The following is a 20,659-nucleotide window of genomic DNA, read 5'->3' as shown; positions in this document are numbered from 1 at the left end:
TTTGAAAAGCACAGGACTATGCAAGCTGTTACGTTTATAGCTATACCTAAAGTATAGCACAAAACACATAAGAGCTTACATGTTCCTGTTTTTTGCATTTGGGAAGTTACTTGGCATGCAATAATCTTTCCATTTTGGACATGAGCCACTGTTATCAAGGAGTGTTTAAGACTAGTGTGAGCATTGGTCTGGAGTAGTCTTTGCTCATACTTTTTTTTTTTTTTTTAAGTTCCTTGCTCACCCTCACTCCTTCCCACCTAGATTTGTCAAAGACAAAATAAGCACATCTACCGCAACCACCATCAAAAATCTGACTTTTCTTCTCTATCCTAAATCACACTAAAGCTCTGTATACACGAGCCGAAAATTGGTGATATCTGCAAGAACCAGCCAAATTTCAGTTCGTGTGTGTCTGTTCAACAGAAGCCATTGTTAGACCAGCTACTGTTGAATGGTCCTGCTAGAAAACCAACATTCGATCAGCGCATGTAGCCAATGACTGCAGCACTGATCTGTGTATTCTAACGGGGTGGAGAAATCCCCATGGTCAGAATACAATTGCACAGTGGGGGAGATCCCTGCATCCACATTGCTTGCATGGATGCGAGGATCTGTCAGGTTTTTTTCATTCATGCTGGTGTTTGAACGAAAAAAAAAAAAACACTGTCCGTGTATACCCTGTATCAAAGCATGTGAACCTGCTACTGGTCTCAATCCTACTTGCTGCTTATTGTTTAACAATAAGTGTTACCTCCTAGGCTTCACAGATTTTTTTTTTTCTCCCCCAACAACTGACTGTAAATTCTACAATTTACCTATTATATCAAGCATTTTTCAGGAAATGGTTTTAAATATGTTAAAGAATGAGTACACAAAACATACTTAACAGTTATTTATTGTATTTTTTTTCACATAGCTTCTACAAACATGCTTTTCAAAGTGGCATCATTGGGTGCTGATACAAATGGTAAAAATGAACAGAACGGCCCTTATTTCCTCGCACACTGTTATCAGACACATCATTTTGCTGCTTTCTAATGATAATGTGTAGTTTTCTACAAAAGTCATCTTTTATATTTTACAGTGATAGGATGACTACTTTTATAATGTACAGTCATCGCACTTTTTCACACATTCAACATTTTATAGCCACAGAGGCCCTTACAGATCATTTGTGCCGTTTCCGATGTTGCTAGACAACTAACGTAGAGCATGTTGGTAGTGCTTAATGAGAGTATGTGGAAGGACAAAGTCTTCACAAAAGCTGCAGTGAGCTACTCGAACTTTGGTCCTACTTTTGAATAATATGCATCACTGTTCTTGAAACACCAATCGGGTACATAATTTGATTCTTAAAGAAACCAACTGGAGATGAAAGTGATTTCTGCTTTTGTTAATAGATGTTGCACTCTTATGCCTCCTTGAAAAATGCTTGTAGCTTCTAAATTTTACTGCCTGGTTCATGAAGGTTACATAGTTTTGTAAAAAACCTATATGAGTCATGGAGGAATACAAATCCAAGAGCCAAACTATGATGCAATCCCATACATCAGTGTTTCTCAACTCCAGTCCTCATGGACCCCCAACAGGTCATGTTTTCAGAATTTCCATTATTTTGCACAGGTGATTTGATCAGTTTCACTGCCTTAGTAATTACCACAGCTGTTTCATCTGAGGGAAATCCTGAAAACATGACCTGTTGGGGGTCCATGAGGACTGGAGTTGAGAAACACTGCCATACAGCAAGTTGATGTACAACCCTATAGACGTTTCCCAAATACATCATTATGAACTCTTCAGGACTACTGAACCATCTACATCAATGCTCATGTGCTTTACATTTAGAAAAAAAAAAATGCCTTCCCTTAAATATCTGAACTCCTGCATAAATGGACAGAAAATGTGATGTAAGCTTCATCTAAATCATGAGTGCTCAACCTGTGGCCTTCCAGCTGTTGCGGAACTACAAGTCCTATGAGGCATTGCAAGGCTGACAGTTACAAGTAGGACTCTCAAAGGCAAAGGGTATGATGGGACTTGTAGTTCCACAACTGGAGGACCACAGGTTGAGCACCTACGATCTGAGCCATAATAAACGTCATTTTACCACCACTATCAGCATACTTTTTTTATTGACATACATCTATTGAACAAATGATGTTAAAGCTGAACGGCATTGTGTGTGTGTGTGTGTGTGTGTGTGTGTGTGGGGGGGGGGGGGGGGGCAGGGGACGTCATCTGCTGGGGAGCAAAGTACCTAGAAAGAAAAGCTGTTCTTCCCATGCTCTAGACCTAAATGAGCATTCAACCCTTACAGTACAGGAGCGCCTTAATGCAAACTTTTTACTTTTCCCAGGGTTAGGCTTTAACGATTAGGGTTTCGAAGCTGACAAAGATGATAAATTAGGCCAGCTATACCCAGTCAATTCAGGTATGGATTTGCTCTGCCCTACAGTAAATTTGATATACAATTTTCTCTGGCTCTTCTTAAAACAACACTATTGGAAGTACAATATGGTCTAATCAGGTGACTTTAGATGACCTCAAAACAAGCAGTTACATTTCACAGGCCTAAACAAGTTGCAGATGGATTGACTGTCTCTAATAATCCACAGCCAGGCAGCGAATGCATAAATGAAAAAAAAATTGTATTTTTCCTGCAAGTGTCAATTTCCTACATGCTGTACAACCTTTTCAAGAGGTGACATAGTGTGATAAGAAAAAGGATTTTATTTTATTATCATTTAGATAAATATCAGATCATATTTCAGAAGCCATTATTGCAGAAGTCCAGAAAATTCTAAATGTTTACATTTCTTACAATGATTTATAAATTAGGCCTGGATAATTCTCAGGAGCAATTTAGTTCAAAATAATACACCCGGTGCTACATCTTGAAAAATTCTACAAAACACCTGGCTCCTAACAATGACTTGGTGGCATCAGATTGTATTTCTGATATTTGAATTTAGATGTACACCCCTAATATATAGACAATTGTACTTAATCCAACCACTTAAATATCCCATACATGGCCATCACAGCCCTGTTACTCTGCTAAGTACTGGCAAACATGCAAATCATGTGTGCTTATGTAATGAGCCAACATAAAAGTTATCAATGACAATGAACAAAGTTTAAATAAGTTAAAAATGATTTTTATGTGTATTGGCTACCTGGGGCTTGTGTATCTCATTTTCCCTGACCCATCATAGCACTACACTGCTCATACAGGAAAACCGCTCGTTTTCCTGTGCAGACTAGTGTGAACAAGCCCTTAATGTTTGGCCTTGTACAGCTGAAATCAACAAATGATCATTTCCAACGGTGACTGGCCTGAAATGTTATATTTAGCCGATATTATTCATAATTCTCTTGCCAAGATCATTCGCACCACATATGCAACAGATATTATTTATAAAATTTACATTGGACAAAAAAAACCCAAAACTGTGCAAAGCTACCTTGAAACAGATTCTAATATATTGGTAGATCACTTGGAGCATAGATTTGTATGCATTAAAATCATACATACAGTTTATTTGACAAATTGCTTACACAACTTACAGGTTCTGAAAAAAAAAAAAAAAAAAAGACAGAAAAGCCAATATTGTCAAACAGAACAAATGCCTTTATAAGGTGGTTGTACACAGTATGTTTTCAGTGGTCAAATACCCATGTTTGCCAAAACAATTGTGTGCAGCTGGATATCCAATACAAGTGAAGTGTCAAGATTTGCCATGAGGCCACAATATACAGTATTTTAATGTACAAGCAGACACCCCTAGGCATCTGCTTTTTGTGCCTTTTGACAGTTTAGATTTAATGTGGATACAAGTAGACATTGTGATCACCTCTATTTAGGGGCTGTGCTTGCTTCATATCCCCTATATCCTGGCAATACTACAGGATAGATAACAATTAATTCAACCAACTCTACGTGCAAACTAATCACGATGTTTTAAAAAAAACAAAAAAAAAAACACTAAATTCAGATGCTTCTGGACACATCTGAGATTCCAAGTGTACAAGTTCCTGCGTTAAAAATGGCTGTGTGTATAAGTGGGTGCTGCAACACCCGTCGGTTGGAACCGAACAGAATCAGCAAGGGAGAATGTCACCAGCACACCGAGGATCACCAACATGGGTCCAAAAGTTTTAATAAACGATCACATAGATACAGCAAGGCAACGTTTTGTAGTCTCGCAGGACCCCTTCCTCAGGCATATTGGTGATCCTCGGTGTGCTGGTGACATTCTCCACATCTGAGATGCCTTCTCCCAAATCAGGAGTAGCCGTCTCAGCTGTCTGCGCTCAGTCATCAAAGATGTCTTTAAAAAATGTGGAATATGTTTGTTGCATACTTTGCACACAGGAACCATTACAATCTACAAAATATGTAGAAGCTAAATATTTTATTTTAGGAAAGCAGCAGACCCATCACCTTATGTAAATAAACACATACTAACAGCAAAAAATTAAATAAGCATTTCCTTAAAATGTTTGTTATAGAAAACAAAATGCATTAATCCATCCTCAGAAAACTTTTCTATGTCCTGCAGTATTCTTGTTATAATATTAGGTAGGAGGGGCAGGCAAAAGCAGATGTGTGATTTCCATTCAAAGTGAAAATGCCCTTTTAAACAAGGTTCACACCTATACGTTTACCTACGGCCAAGTTTGTGCAAAGTCCCTGGCCCTTTTTAAAGTTGCAGACACAGGGATAATGCATGTTGTCTTGGCTCTATGCGTTTCCACAGACTGGAAAAGGCACTGCATTTTACAATGTATGGGGGGCACACCGCGTGTCTGCTAAACAGAAGAGCAAGTGTTTTTTGATGTGGTAGGCATGCGATTTGCACTCCTTCCCACACTTGCAATAGTTTCAACTTAGCCTATACTTTTCTCAGAAAAGACAAGGCAGAAAAAAAAAAAGTTCGCTCGACAGCAAACTACACTTACCTTTCTCATGTTATCTTCCACCCAATTGGCTGCTGTTGAACTTGAGAATTTCAGTGCTATAGAAAGTCCTCATATAACCGTGCTTGGCCCTGGTGAATGGTCTCTAAGACAACAAGCCTTGCACTGTAGGGGGGAGGGGAAGGTTGCTTAGTCCAGGTTCACTTTACGAGCTATATTAAACTGGTTGTAAACCTCTGAAATGAAAATTAACAAAATATACCCTTCTAGAGTGTGTCCTATCCTCAATCTAAAGCACTGAGTGCGATTTTTGTCGTGGACACCAAGCAATCCCAGGAGAGGACTTCACCCCCCCCCTCCAGCACACAGAAGGTGATTTACAGCCACAGTTGTGCATGTTTCCCTATGAGACTATGTAGAGGGGATGTGGCCACATATGCAGTGTGTGACATGGAATACCCACCCCCTGCCTGTTTGAACTTAAAAAATGCTGTGTAAAAACTGTGCACTTTAGGAGGCTGTAGAGAAGAGATGGGGCAGATAAACAGGTACAACTTATGTAGGAGGGTTTGTTTCATCTCTGTGTATCACCTGAGACTAATCTATGCAAGTGTTTACAACCACGTTAATTAACCCAAATGCGTGTAACATGGATGCTGTGCACTGACCACTATAATATACTAGGCCTTATGTATTTGTAGGGTCTACATGGTGCTATGTGTACAAAATCCACTGTGAACACAGCAGTTTAAAATAAAGAACAAACAATACAGTTTTACACTATTTTTAATAATTTTCTTTTTTTATTTCTACCCTGTGAGGGAACTGAGTGTAAAATTCAGGGTTGCTTGAAAATCCCACCCGTCACAGGAAATACACCCGCTTTCCCCATTTCCCAAAATTCAAAAACAAAAATAAGAAAACATTATAAAGGTTTAATTAATTAAAATAAAAATTTTTTCTAGAATTTTACATTGATACAAACTCATTCATAATGAATGGAATGCTTACTTTTGACTGTTTTACTGAAAAACCAAAATGTATGCCTTATGTGACTTAAAGCAGCACTGTAACCCATATATATTTTTTCTCAAATGCATCTTTATCTAGTAATCTTTTAGGCATTTGAAAAGGCTTTGAATAAGCTGAAAACAATGACTGGAATACTCTGAACCTGGCCGATGGCTCCAAACTGCTTGTCAACACCATCTCTACATGAAGATTTGTCAAGAATCCACTTCCCACCTTTAGCAGTTGTCAATGGTGCAAGTTCCCATTCTTCAATTGCTAAGATGAGGGCCCTTCACCTAGAGGTGTCAAGTTGTACAAAGAAAACACCCAACAAGTTGCTGTGACAGTGTTGAATCACAAGGCTAATGGTAGTCACTGTAACTAACAGCTATAAATTAGTGTATGGTGTATAGCATTTAATAGTTTTTAACAAAGGAGACTGAAACAAGTTTAGTCTTGTGCCAAGTACTTTTTTTTTTTTTAACATACCACTGCCTCTGTTAACCTGTGGAAGTCTACTGGACTTCAATGGTATGCATACAGAAAGAAATGCATTATAGCATGCCCAGGATTTTAAAATGAAAGAACTTGGGACTATAAGGCAAGGCATTGTACAGCACACTGGGCTCCACCACTTCAGCTGAAAGCCATTTAAAGGAATTATCCTTCAACTGAGATCAGGTGAATTAAAGAAATCAGTCTACTAAAAGTGCAAGCTGAACGTCATATTTTTCTAAAGGTCAAATACATGGTGAAACGTAAAATGTACAATTAAACTACTTTATTTCCGAACACACTTTTCAAAGAATGCAGCCATCACTGAGGTCCACTGGGACTGTATACTGATACAAAAAGTGTGTGTAATCTTTGTTCCCATAACAGGACCGACAATAGTAAACAAAGCTTGAATTTGTAACTACATTTGTAACTATGAATGGTTATCCAGTCCACACTGGCTGGCTTTCGGTATCATACTCTTTCTATAGTTCCACAGAGCATACTGGGTAAAGAGTTCTAGTGGCACTATTGAAAGACTTTGAAATTACAGTATAGGGGACAAAATCTGTCAGAATGAAATCTGTTAACAGCAAATGCAAGTGGCTGCCATCATATCGAAATTATTCCCACAAACCCAAAATTTCCCACATTTTCTTTAAAACAAACTATTTCATCCCCACAACTCCAGATTAATTTATTTAATGTTCAAGGTTTTTTTGAACTGGAGTTTAAAAAGTAAAACCTAGCTTTACCAATATATACAGTTTTTTTTACCTACAGGTAATAGGGAAAAAATAAACAAAATTTGCATTTGGGCAAACAGTGTGTCATGAATATCATCAAGCATCCTGGAAAACACAGGTTATGATCCAACGCGTGTTGTGGTGGTTCTTTTATCGGAGAAGAAACTCTTGAGCAGGAATACCTGTCCAATGCTTACAACTAGAAGAATGATAGCCTCTCCTACAGACCAATAGGCAACTCTTGTATTAAGATCTTCTGCTCGGCTGCGTCCTTGTGCCTCCCTTAAACGGAAGTGTGTTTGGTAGTCAATGACTGACTTCAGGGCTTCATGGATTGATACGCATGCAGATTCCATCTGTATGAAAGAAATATAGAAGATAAATATGACGCATCTTGCTAAGGCTTGAAAATACAAGCAAGAACCAAAACGGGACAGCATTCATACACAAATAAACAAGGTCCCACGGCATTAAGCTAAAATGTTTGAGGCCAGGCATAATATGCAACAGTTGAAGAAGGGTAGTGTAGCAGGTTATCTTCCACAGTGTGTTTTGAATGGCTTCATATTACCTCCTAAAACAACCGTTTATTGAAATGTTGAAAAGCATTAAAATGGTCTTCACATAAGTGGTCGTAACCTACGGATAATGCTTTGCTAATGTTAACTTGGTGCAAAACTGGTTAAAGGGTACGTAAACCCCAACAGTTAACTTCTTTAATTTGGTGCCCTTTTGACTTTTAGGTCTCATGCCCAATGGACGTTTTTGACGCTGCTCTTAACCACTTGCCTGCCAGGCACTTATACTCCCCCCTTCCTGCCCAGGCCAATTTTCAGCTTTCAGCGCTGTCTCACTTTGAATGACAATTGCGCAGTCATGCAACACTGTACCCATATGACATTTTTATCATTTTTTTCACACAAATAGAGATTTCTTCTGGTGGTATTTAAATCGCCACTGGGTGTTTTATTTTTTTGCGCTATAAACAAAAAAAGAGCAAAAAATTTGAAAAAAAAAAGTTTCTTTGTTTCTATTATAAAAATTTTGCAAACATGTAATTTTTCAACTTCACTGATGTGCATTGATGAGGCTGCACTGATAGGCAATGATGGACGGCACTGATGGGTGGCACTGACTGACAGTACTGATGGGTGGCACCAGTGGGCACTTGTGGGTGCTCAGATGGTCAGTGCCGATCTGTTTTCTGACAATTGCTGATTACTGGCAGTACTTTCCTCATGCTGTGACAGCGTGAGGAAAGTGCAGCCGATAACTGGCAACTGCATTTACCAGGTGATCTGCTGTGTCATTGGACACAGCGATTACGGAGATCGCCGGCTGCGCACGGGAAGATGTCATATAACGCCCTCCCAGAACTTGACAACCACGCTGTAGCCATCATTCAGCTATAGAGCGGTTGCCAAGTGGTTAAAGGCGACTGGCGTTTTTTCTTTTTCTGACTCTAAATGCCCCTGCATGTTAGCCTATGTGTCAATGCATGCATAGGGTTATAAAAGTTTAGTGGCAGAAAAAAAAAATACCTAATGTCAGTGCATCCAGAAGTGGCAGCGCTTTGGCAGAAAAACCACTTGACGTGTGTAACCACGTGTAAATGCGCCTAAACGTGCTTCATCGCTAGGCATGTTTAGTGCTTGAGTGTTAATTAATTTCAATGGCCAGAATAAACTATTATTCTGGCCAACAAAATAAATTAACCCCCAAGCATTTGACACACCTAAAAGCTTTACATCCATTTCCAAGTGTCAAGTGCTTTTTCTGCCAAAACACCATTGCTAGGATGAATGGCGTCTGGGAGAAATGGCAAAAATGTCCAGTGTGCATGAGGCCTTAAATATACAATTGAAAGCATTTAGTTAGATCTGTTGAATAAGTTGAAAAATACCTGTTCATCCTGCCAGAAATCTTTTCAACTAATACATTTCTGTCCTCTCTGTTGCTCATACAGTTGTGTCCAAAATTATTCAACCCCCACTGAAATTGAGTGTTTTGGCCAGTTTGACATTGCTTTTGATCATTCAGTCATCTTGCTTACATTTACATTAAAGAGGCACTTGTAGGTCAGACAAATATAACATAACAGTTATAATGAAATAACCACAAATGTCTTTTCTGTGCTCACAGCATTATCAGTTTTATTCAACCCCCAAGTGACATTCAATCTTAGTACTTAGTACAGCATCCTTTTACAGTTATAACAGCTTTTAAACGTGAAGCATAGCTTGACACAAGTGTCTTGCAGCGATCTACGGGTATCTTCGCCCATTCTTCATGGGCAAAGGCCTCCAGTTCAGTCACATTCTTAGGCTTGCGCACTGCAACTGCTTTCTTTAAGTCCCACCAGAGGTTCTCAATCGGATTTAAGTCTGGTGACTGCGATGGCCACTCCAAAATGTTCCAGCCTTTCCTCTGCAACCATGCTCTAGTGGACTTGGAGGTATGCTTGGGATCATTGTCCTGTTGAAAGGTCCAACGTCTCCCAAGCCTCAGGTGTGTGACGGACTGCATCACGTTTCCATCCAATATCTCCTGGTACTGAAGAGAATTCATGGTACCTTGCACACGCTGAAGCTTCCCTGTACCTGCAGAAGCAAAACAGCCCCAAAGCATGATTGACCCTCCACCATGCTTCACAGTAGGCAAGGTGTTCTTTTCATCATAGGCCTTGTTCTTCCTCCTCCAAACATAGCGTTGATCCATGGGCCCAAACAGTTCTAATTTTGTTTCATCAGTCCACAGAACACTATCCCACAACTTTTGTGGTTTGTCCACATGGCTTTTGGCATACTGCAGTCGACTCTTCTTATTCTTTGGAGACAGCAAGGGGGTACGCCTGGGAGTTCTGGCACGGAGGCCTTCATTACGCAGTGTGCGTCTTATTGTCTGGGCTGAAACTTCTGTACCCACATCTGACAAATCTTTTCTCAGTTCCTCAGCAGTCACACGGGGACTTCTCTCCACTCTACGCTTCAGGTAGCGCACAGCAGTCGAAGTCAGCATCTTCTTTCTGCCACGACCAGGTAGCGTTTCAACAGTGCCCTTTGCCTTGAATTTGCGAATGATGCTTCCTAAGGTGTCTCTTGGTATGTTTAACATCTTTGCAATCTTCTTATAGCCATTGCCCTTCCTGTGAAGAGAAATCACCTCTTCTCTTGTCTTCCTGGACCATTCTCTTGCCTTCACCATGTTTGTAACCACACCAGTAAATGTCTAGAAGGAGCTGAGTATCACAGTCATTTTAAAGCTGCCTAATTGGTGCTTATTATGCTTGATTGCTGCTCGGTGACATCCACAGGTGTTTTCAATACCTGATGGAAAGCACCTGTATGAACCTCTGTTCTTCAGAGTGGTAGTCTTTAAGGGGTTGAATAATTGTGGCAATGAAGAAACCACATAAGAACCATTTACTACTGTATTACATAAACAATTGATGTCATTTTAGTTGCATTTGGGTAGTTACAACGTCCTTGTAGGATTTGATTCTGAATACAATTCCAAATGTACACTATAGTCCCTAAACCCCTTTACAGCATTGGGGGTTGAATAATTTTGGACACAACTGTATATATTGTTCCCAGCTGTCTCTGAAGACTACAGAACCCCTTTCCTCTATGTTATGGAGAATTGGGGGAGGTAAATGTAGTCCTGCCCTAAGGTGATACAGTACAGTGAATGAGCGCTGTCACCCTAGGATAGGAGTGTTACTGGTAGGATCACCTGCTGAAAATAAAGGGAAAAAAAACAAAAGCAAAAAAAAAAAAAAAAACTAAACTAAAGTAGTCACCACATCTAGGCTGGCAAGCTGTAATATACTGCATTTTGGTTCTTGGGTTCAGATACCCATTTAAAATTTCCTGTCTTTTGCCCCTACAGGAGTTACTGTACTTCCCTACACAAAAGCAAAATACTTTACCATACCAGCATGGCCAATTAGTCTGTCAGCACATAGCAAACAGGCTAGTTTAGGGGTCGGCAACCCGCCAATCGCTCCCCTGCCTTGCCGGCTCCACAAATGCAGGGCAGTGCAGGGAAGGAACAACCTGGTATACTGCGCTGATCCCGGTTGGCCCTTCCTATATCCATCCCAGGCGTTTGTGTGTGTCATCACATGGAACGGACGAAAGAGGAGGGTCAGCATTAACGCGGCGGGAAAACGAATAGTATGTGCCGGCATTTCCCTTCTCTGCATGTGAGGGAAGTTTCTGCCCTCCAGTGACCCTCTGTATACACGCTGCACTACTGACACCATTCACTGCTCTACTGACTCCTGTGTGGTCTTCTACTGTCCTCTGCCATAATGACCCCCATATTCTGCCCTACAAACTGCTGATGCCTGTAGTCTGCCCTACCTACTACTGGCTCTGTACATTGCCTTACATCTTCATGACCTTTGTATGCTGCCCTACATACTGCTGATCTCTGTACACTAATACATCCTACTGACCTTTACACACCACACATACATATTAATGAACCCTCTTACACTGTCCTACATATTACTGATCTCTATACATTGCCCTACACTTTGGCCTGAAAATAGCTGAGCAAGTTAGCCTGCAGTACCAGTTCTACATTCATGATGGACACCTGTATCAGTCTTGTGGGGGTGGCCAATTATTCTCCAAATATGAACAAATTGTGAATAAAAATGAGCTAGTTTCTCACTGAAGCTAACTTTTAAGGTAGGCCAAGTTTATATTTTTATAATGACGTTTTATTATATTAAGTTTCCCTCATGTCCTTACTATTTACTGAGGCCTTGCTAGTTAATGTCTTAAAAAAAATGACCTCAAATTCCAATGATCTCTTTCTTACTGTTCAGGTAGATCTTCACCTCTCAAAAAGGATGCCTACCCCGGACTAGCTCATAACTAGCTTATTCACTTGGATCCCAGTGCAAAATGGACTCACATAGTGATTGTGGAATCCAGATTGCTCAGGGACACATTGCAGAGGAATTCACTGTATAAATAATCCTACCATCAGCTCAGCCCTGCTGCAGCAGTCTAAAAGTACCCATTAAATATCTATGGCAAGCCTTAGCCCTACCTGGTAGGCCACTGTCTGGCGAATAGTCAAAGCCTGAAAGCCCTAACAATAGGACACATAGCTGCCACAATCCATTCAATTTACAGATCAGAAAAAAGAGAGGTCTTTGCCATTTATGTAGTAATAGATTCCCCAATAAAAAATAAAGGAAGCACATCTGGACAAATGTAGCGCAAAATAGCTGAATACTCAAACCTTAATACTACAGTTTGTATTTCTGACATGAAAAAAAAAAAAAAAAAATACTTGACATTACACATGTACATTTCTCCCCCCCCCACATACAATTATATTACAATTAACCTAAAACAAAACAAAAGATCAGCACGATGGACAACACTGATCTTCAGTGAGACTTTTCCCTTGAACTCTGTCCTTTTGCCAAAATATTCCACCTCTGATATTCCTGCCTCCGAAATCTTCTGGTACAACGGGGATTAAAAGATCCAAAGGGGCTGTTACAGGCCCTCCTCAAGAGTGCCAGACTATGCCCATCCTTTTTCCCCTATTCAGAGGCTGTAACTACAGCTTCCATGAATGAAATAGGATCTATGAATGTAGGGGGCAGATCATTGATAGCTCTACCCCCTATATTCATAGATCGTGTTTCACTCATAGAAGCTGTCTATTACTGGTGCAGTTGGGCAAAAAAAAAAAAAAGTGGACATAAACAGGTACTCTTGTTGAGTGCCTGTCAGAGGTCACAGTTTTATTAACCCTCATTGCACCAGCGGACCACGGCTGCGGGGGTGGTGGCATCCGAGGAGATTTCAGCGAAAGGAGGACACTCCAGTTCAAGGGACACATCTCACTGAAGAGAAGTATTGCCCCTGTACTGATTTTTTTTTAAGCAGATTATTCTTAGAAGCCATTCATACTATACCTGAGTCAGTGCAGTGGCTCTGTTCTCAATGGGGAACAGTGGAGGATCTTCCCCAACTTGGAAGTCAAAGTAGACGGTCTTGTGGGTGAAAGTGGAAAACTCATTGCTGAAACAGAACTTGTATGTTCCATTGCGGGTGGCTGTGAAGGTGAAGCTATCGTACTGTTTCTTCATCTCCTTGTACAACACTATACCATCGGGGTCTTCTAGCCGGCAATCCACATCATAGTGACCACCTGTAATCACCTGATATATATATTTAAGAAGAAAAAAAGTCAGAAAGACATAGAGCTCACAGTTATGTATGTTAATTCAAAGCCCTCAACCTTTATATGTAAACCCTCACATTGTAAAGCATTCCATTCAATTTAAAATATAAATGAAAGGCAAAACATTTATGTATACATATTACAGAAAAAACCCCCATCATAAATACCTTTTTTTTCCCATTTTTTTTTTTTTTTTAAAATAAGTGATCACATACTCTCTGTTCCCAGCTGCACAAGGAGCTCAGGGAGGAGAAGCAACAGCACACGCATTCTTTCCAGTGAATGGCTGTGCAGAAGGCGTGCCAGCACAAGCCTGATTATAGGCTCCCACTGCTGCCTCTGTGTCCTGTGAGGAGAGAGAGAGTACAGCACTGCTGCAGGCAAGCACAGATCTGGATCGAGATAGGGCTCAGGTAAGTATTTAGGGAGGCGAGGGGGGAGGGGCGGCTTGATACTAGTACTGAGAGATTTTTTACCTAACATGCAGGGAATTCATTAAGGTAAACAATGTTTCACTTTTGCAACTACTTTAAATCAGCACAAAGGACACTACTTATGTAAGTGCCATTTTGCTGATTTTTTTAAAATTAACTAAACCCAGACTAACTTACAGCAATCATTTACAGCACTGCAATCTGAAAAAAACTATATTGTTGCTGAAAAAAACAAAAGGAAAGTGGCTGAACCATACAGTGGGTGTAGAAAAAGAATGGCCCCCTTTAAAATAATCACATTTTGTTGCTTTGCAGCCTGAAATGAAGACAGACACAGTTTTTATCCAGCTGTATTTACTCAGTGCAACTTATAACATCCAAGTGACAGATACAACACCAACATGTCAGAAACAAATACAATTCAAAAACAGAATCAATGAGTTAGAAAAAGGATCATCTCTCCTAAAAATGACTCAATCAGGTGAAGCTAATCACCTCCTCGATGGCACACAAAGCCATTTGACTTTCAACTATGATCAGCTTTGGTTATTTTGATTAGCTCAGCATGAAAAGAGCTTTCATGGAGCATTTCAGTCCGATAGTGCAGCTGAAGCAAACAATTCACTATGGGTGGCAAGGCAACGTCAAAAAATCCCTGGGATAAAAGTTGTGGGCAGGCATAAGTCAGGAGATGGATACAAAAATGTAAAGGCTTTATCAGTGCATAGAATGGATTTGGTACAACACAGACCCTCCCTGAATTAGGAAGTCACTCCAAAATGGATGAAAGAGCCTGGAGGAAATTGGTCAGATAGGCTACCATGAGGCCTACAGCAACTTTAAAGCAGTTGCAGGAATTTATGACAGAGTGGTCATTGTGTACATGTGACAACAATATCACAAATTCTCCTCAAATGTGGCCTGTATGGGAGGGCTGCAAGAAAAAAGCCGCTCCTCAAGAAAGGCCACATGCAGTCACGACTGAGCTTTTGCCAAAACACACCTTGAAGATTCTGAGGCCACACAGAAAAAGGTGTTATGGTCAGATCAGACTACAATTGAATTGTTTGGCCTCAACACTAACCAATATGGCGGAAATCCAATACAGCTCACCATCCAAATACCATTCCTGCAGCAAAGCATGGAGGTGGTAATATCCTGTTATGGTGGTTTTTCTCTGCATCAGGCAATGGAGCACTTCTCAGGACAGATGGAAAAACAGATGGGGCAAAATACCGTCAAATTCTTCAGGAAAATCTTCTGCCCTCTGCCAGCAAGTTGTCAATGGGAAGAAGGTTTACCTTCCAACATTGCAATGGCCCAAAGCACACAGTGAAAATGAGCACACAGTGGTTGAAGGAGAAAAAGGTGAATGTCCTTGCATGGCCTAGTCGGAGGCCAGACTTAAACCCCATTGAAAATCTATGGAATAACTTGAAGACTGCAGTCTATAAACAATCACCATCAAACTGAGCAGTCCTGCAAAGAAGAGCGGGCAAATAAGTCTAGATGTGCAAAGTTAGAAGAGACATATCCCAACAGACTAAAGGCTGGAATAAAGCAAAAAGTGGCTCAACAAAATACTGACACGTGGGTGCTCTTTTGTCCAACTGTCTATAACTGGTGTTATGTTTTTCACTTGGATGTTATAAGCTGCACTGAGTAAATACAGCTGGGTAAAACAAAAACTGCATCTGTCTTCATTTTAGGCTGCAAAGCAACAAAATGTGATTATTAAGGGTTTGATTCTTTTCTTTATCCCCTGTGTATATATAGCAGCAGATAACAGAAAATGCTCAAATTCATAAGTCATGAAACTGACCAAACCACAAAAAAAGTCCAAGCATTTTACTGAACTGTGATAGTACTAAATGGCTGTTGACAAACTAGGCTGGTCCTGGAATGTACGATAAGACAATCTGACACCCTAACACCTTGTAGCTGAAATGCAAACACACTGCATGGCAGTAATTATTTTCTATATTCAACTTTTTCAGCTAAGCCAAGTGTTTCTCAATGACTGAAAGCTGAGCTCCAGGCAAATGGATAAACACACAGAAGAAAAAGGTTTTATCTGAGTAAAGCACTGTCTAGCTTTCTCTTCACTTGCTATTCCACAGGCACAACAGGAAGTAATTGGAAATCTCTCCAAAGCAAAGGGAAATTCCATTTGGATAGTTATCACCAGAACAAGCGCCCCCGTTAGAAAATTTCCTTTCAATTCCTCTTCCTCTGATAACTATAAAATGCAGGATTTTCCATCACTTTCTGCTTGGTGACAATACTCACCGGGACAAAAAAAAGTGTGAATCTCTTTAGCAAAGACACATCCAGCAATAAATGCCTGACACTCTAGAGTAATTCAAGATTTTGGCATAATGATCAAAGGAGAAATAATAATAATGGTGACCCCCACCTCATTAACACTGAAACAAAAAAAAAACAAAAAACAAAACTTTTAATACTGTTTGCAAAAGAACCCTGTACTTCTTAAATGAGTGCAGGCATCAGCAAACATGAATAGTAAGGAATAGCTTTCTACTAGTCTGCCATAACCAGTTTGACAGGTTGGCTTTCAACCCATTAAAACAATCACTGTGGGATGAGAAGAAACACCAGCTCATCAAATGAAGCAAAGTAGAGTGTGTGTTCAGCGGAATTAAGCCAACAACATGCAAGACAGGTGATTGAGTGGAAAATACAGCAGCAGAGCTGTAAAAACACATAAATCAACAGTGCCTCACAAGAAACTAGGTACCTTCTAAGTTAAGCCCCAACACCAGGATATTAGCAATCCCCTTCCAACCTGTTAAAGTGGCTGTAAATCCAAGATATTTTTTCCTTAAAATTATATTAAAGGCTTATATTTAAAAAAAAACAAACACATACTTACCTTCTATCTGCAGTGGGCTTACACAGAGCAGCTAAAATCCTCCTCTTCTAGGGTCCCCCGTCGGCGATCCTGGACCCTCACTCCTATCGGGTGTCCGCACAACAAGCATCTTGCTATGGGGGCCCCTGCTGCTCCATGTGTCCATTCTGACACGGAGCCGTGACTTGGCCCCACACTCTCTCTTCTCACTGGCTGTGATTGACAACAGCAGCCATTGCAGCCAATGAGGAGAGGGAGTCCCAGGATTGCCAAGACTCCAGTGCACATCAATGGATCAAGAGAGGGCTTGATTATTGGGGGGCTACTGAACAGAGAATGCATGAAGCTAAAAAACCTTGAGCCTTTACAACCACTTTAATGCTTTCCCTGCATTAAGGTAAAAAAAAAAATATCCCAGTAGCAGTATCACCCCTCACCGCCCTGTATACTTACCTGGGTCTTAACTTGACCCAGCTGTGCCTGCCTGTAGCAGCTCTCTACTCTATTCTCTGCATTCACCAGACAGAGGCAGCAGTGGTAACCACTGGCTCCTGCTGCTGTCAATCAAATCCTGTGAGCAGAGAGTGGGGCGAGCCACACTGTGTGCCTATGGATGCACAAAGCCAGGTTCAGGGGCGAGCCTGCATCTTTGCCCCCTTGGCAAAAGGCTTGCTATGGTGGCAGACACAGATGAGTAGATTAAAGTGTGCCTGTGAGGGACCCCAGAAAAGGAGGTTCGGGGCCACTCTGAAATTCTATTGCACAGAGCAGGTAAGTATAACACGCTTTGAATCTGGGAACCAGCTATGCATGAAGGTAAAAAACCTGTGTGCGGTATCCCCCCCCCAGCCCTCCTAATACTTACCTGAGCCCCATCTCGATCATGCATAGTGATGTACATGAGAGCAGCAGCTCTCCCAGGTCTCTATCTCATTGGCTGAGACAGCAGCGGGAGCCAATGGCTCCCACTACTGTCAATCTCAGACAGTGACCCAATGAAGAGAGAGCAGGGGTAGGGCTCCCCCACTAAGAACTAGCAGAAAAGGCATTATATCACACCTACTTATCAATAAAAGTGCCACCTGCTGTGGCACCAAACCTCAGCCACCTACTGTGGCACCTACACCACAGCCTCCTAAACAACTAAATATGCTTTGTTCTAAACTACTTTCCCATACGGGCCATATGGTTACTCCGTGGTGTTTTTTTGTGATTCCTGTCCCTGAATAACACTACATGCAAGGAATAATCGTGTGTCTTATGACACGATGAATGAATAAAACAGATCAATGCATAACTAAAAACAAAGAAAGCCTGGGAGAATATACGATGCTAACAACTGTGGAATGACAGGCACAAGCTAACTTGTCACATGGTATGTATAAATAAAAAAAAAAAGTTAATTGTATGTAGAATTGATATAAAGAAGGTTGTCACACATTTGTAGAGTACATAGCACCCAGTGTACTCTGTAGTCAGGCCTTAATCCCGATGCCTAATGGCAGTCAGGGTGCCATTGCCTATCCTGTAGAAGTCTGTGCGCCCCTCCATGGATATGCCTCCCAAGACATCACTGACCCACCACCAAAACGGTCATGCTAAAAGATGTCACAGACAACATAATGTTCTCCATGGCTTCTCCAGACCCTTTCACATCTGTCACGTGGTCAGGCTGAAGCTGCGCTCATCTGTGAAATGCACAGGGCGCCAGTCGCGTACCTGCCAATTCTGGTGTTCAATGGCAAATGCCAATCAAGCTCTATGGTGCCGGGCAGTGAGCACAGGGCCCACTAGAAGACATTGAGCCCTCAGGCCACTCTCGTGGAGTCTGTTTCTAATTCTTTGGTCAGATACATTTACACCAGTGGCCTGCTGGAGGTCATTTTGTAGGGCTCTGGCAGTGCTCATCCTGTTCCTCCTGGCACAAAGGAGCAGACACCGGTTCTGCTGATGGGTTAAGGACCATCTACTGCCCTGTCCAGTTCTCCTAGAGCAGTGGTCGGCAAGCCGCGGCTCGTGAGCCACATGCGGCTCTTTACACGCTTTAATGCGGCTCTTGTGTGCCGGGCGCCCGCTCCCCTCCCTCCTCTCGGGCGGCAGGGACTCTGCAGCGTGATCCAAAAAAAAAACAGCCAGGGCAGCGCGCTCAAATGCAATGATTGGCCAGTCTCGCTGCCACTCACATCCTGATAGCCAGTGATTGGCTGTCAGGATGTGTGTAGGCGGGGCAGCGTGACGAACGTGAGAGGAGCTAGGCTCCTCTCACAGTTCGCCCTGAAGACCGGATCGGCGCGGGAACACGGCGAGAGGAACGTGCGGAGCAAAGGTAAGTGAATTGACACAGGGGGGACTTGGCTTACTACTTGCTACTTACTTACTACTACTATATGGGGGATGAATTACTATATGGGGGATGAATTACTATATGGGGGATGAATTACTATATGGGGGATGAATTACTATATGGGGGATGAATTACTATGGGGGATGAATTACTATATGGGGGATGAATTACTATATGGGGGATGAATTACTATATGGGGGATGAATTACTATATGGGGGATGAATTACTATATGGGGGATGAATTACTATGGGGGATGAATTACTATAAAAACTTATTGAAACTAAAAACAGTGTACCATCCTATGTATTTTCAGTTTTAAAAATGTGGCTCTCAAAATAAATTTCAATCGTGGTTTTGGCGAGATTTGGCTCAGTTGAAAAAAAAGGTTGCCCACCACTGTCCTAGAGTAACTGTCTGCCTCCTGGAATCTCCTCCATTCTCTTGAGACTGTGCTGGGAGACACAGCAAACCTTCTGGCAATGGCACCGATTGATGTGCCATCCTGGAAGAGTTGGACTGCCTGTGCGACCGCTATAGGGTCCAGGTATCACCTCATGCTGCCAGTAGTGACACTGACCCTAGCCAAAACTAGTGAAAAACAGTCAGAAAAGATGAGTAGGGAAAAAAACGTCAGTGGCCTCCTCCTGTAAAACCATTCCTGTTTTGGAGGTTGTCTCATTGTTGCCCATCTAGTGTACCTGTTAATGAAATTAACACCAAAGCAGCTGAAACTAAACAACCACCCCCTCTGCTACTTAAACTCCTGGGATATTGATCTAGTCAGTTAAATGACTTGATGCTATACTGTGATTAAAAAAAGTGTTTCTTTAATTTTTTTTGAGCAGTGTTGATCATTACTAGTGAGACAAATGCCACTGGTTATATGTCATATTAGACCAGAACTAAAAGGCACGAAGCAGCAGACTTCACAATGCAAGGTTTTAACATACTTTCTCTTACATCACACTTACTAGGTGATGAGGAGAACATGTTTCATTATCCATTGAAAATTCAGGAGCAGCCTCATTCACCTAGGAAAATTTAAAGCAAATGCAGCTGCAAAATATTCTGGCTGATCACCGTCAGAGTCTTACCTTCTCATGTTTTCTTACTGCCCTATATGCCCACTGTAGCTTCCAGAAAAACCCTGTGCAAGTACTGGGCTGGAAGCTACACAGGATAAAGATCATCCACAATACCCACGTGACAGCATTCCAACCTTACAACTGTCCATTCAGGCACCCAGCAATGCATCATCGGGGAAGGAGGGAAAAGTCACATGCTTCCTCATTTATGGACATACTGGGGTTAATTTACTAAAGGCAAATAGTGTGTGCACTCTGAAAGTGTAGTTGCTCCAGCTATCCACAACTAGGATACAAACAAAAGTAGTCTAGAAAACCCCAGATATGCAAACCCTCCAAGTTCACTGTCCCTGGAATCATGGGGAAGCATATATTAGGGGGCCCCTGCAACTGGCATAAAGGCCTGAGGGAAAAACCATTCTGATGTACCTGTTAATTCAGAGGAAACACTAATAATGGAGGACACTATGTGACTGTGCTCATTTTATTTGATTTTAGATGATACATTTTCTGTTTTAGGTAGGCAGAGCC

At 41.4% G+C, this 20,659-nt stretch overlaps 1 protein-coding gene across 1 annotated transcript in view; it reads right to left on the bottom strand.

The window, feature by feature from the left end:
• Positions 1-879: 879 nt before the first annotated feature.
• TMED7 (transmembrane p24 trafficking protein 7) overlaps positions 880-20,659 on the bottom strand; it is a 29,651-nt gene continuing 9,871 nt past the window's right edge. Inside the window, exons 3-4 of the mRNA XM_089684841.1 lie at positions 13,123-13,368; positions 880-7,528 (exon numbers count right to left, since the gene is read on the bottom strand). Of these exons, the coding sequence (XP_089540967.1) occupies positions 7,292-7,528; positions 13,123-13,368 (483 nt within the window). The 3' untranslated portion in view covers positions 880-7,291. The remainder of the gene's footprint in view (positions 7,529-13,122; positions 13,369-20,659) is intronic.

Source organism: Staurois parvus, unplaced genomic scaffold (genome assembly GCF_062004578.1).
Source record: "Staurois parvus isolate SC_StPar_1 unplaced genomic scaffold, SC_StPar_1.0 ptg000358l, whole genome shotgun sequence".
Lineage (NCBI taxonomy): Eukaryota > Metazoa > Chordata > Amphibia > Anura > Ranidae > Staurois > Staurois parvus.
Note: the sequence above shows the minus strand (reverse complement) of the source record. Positions and strands in the feature narration are given on the sequence as shown.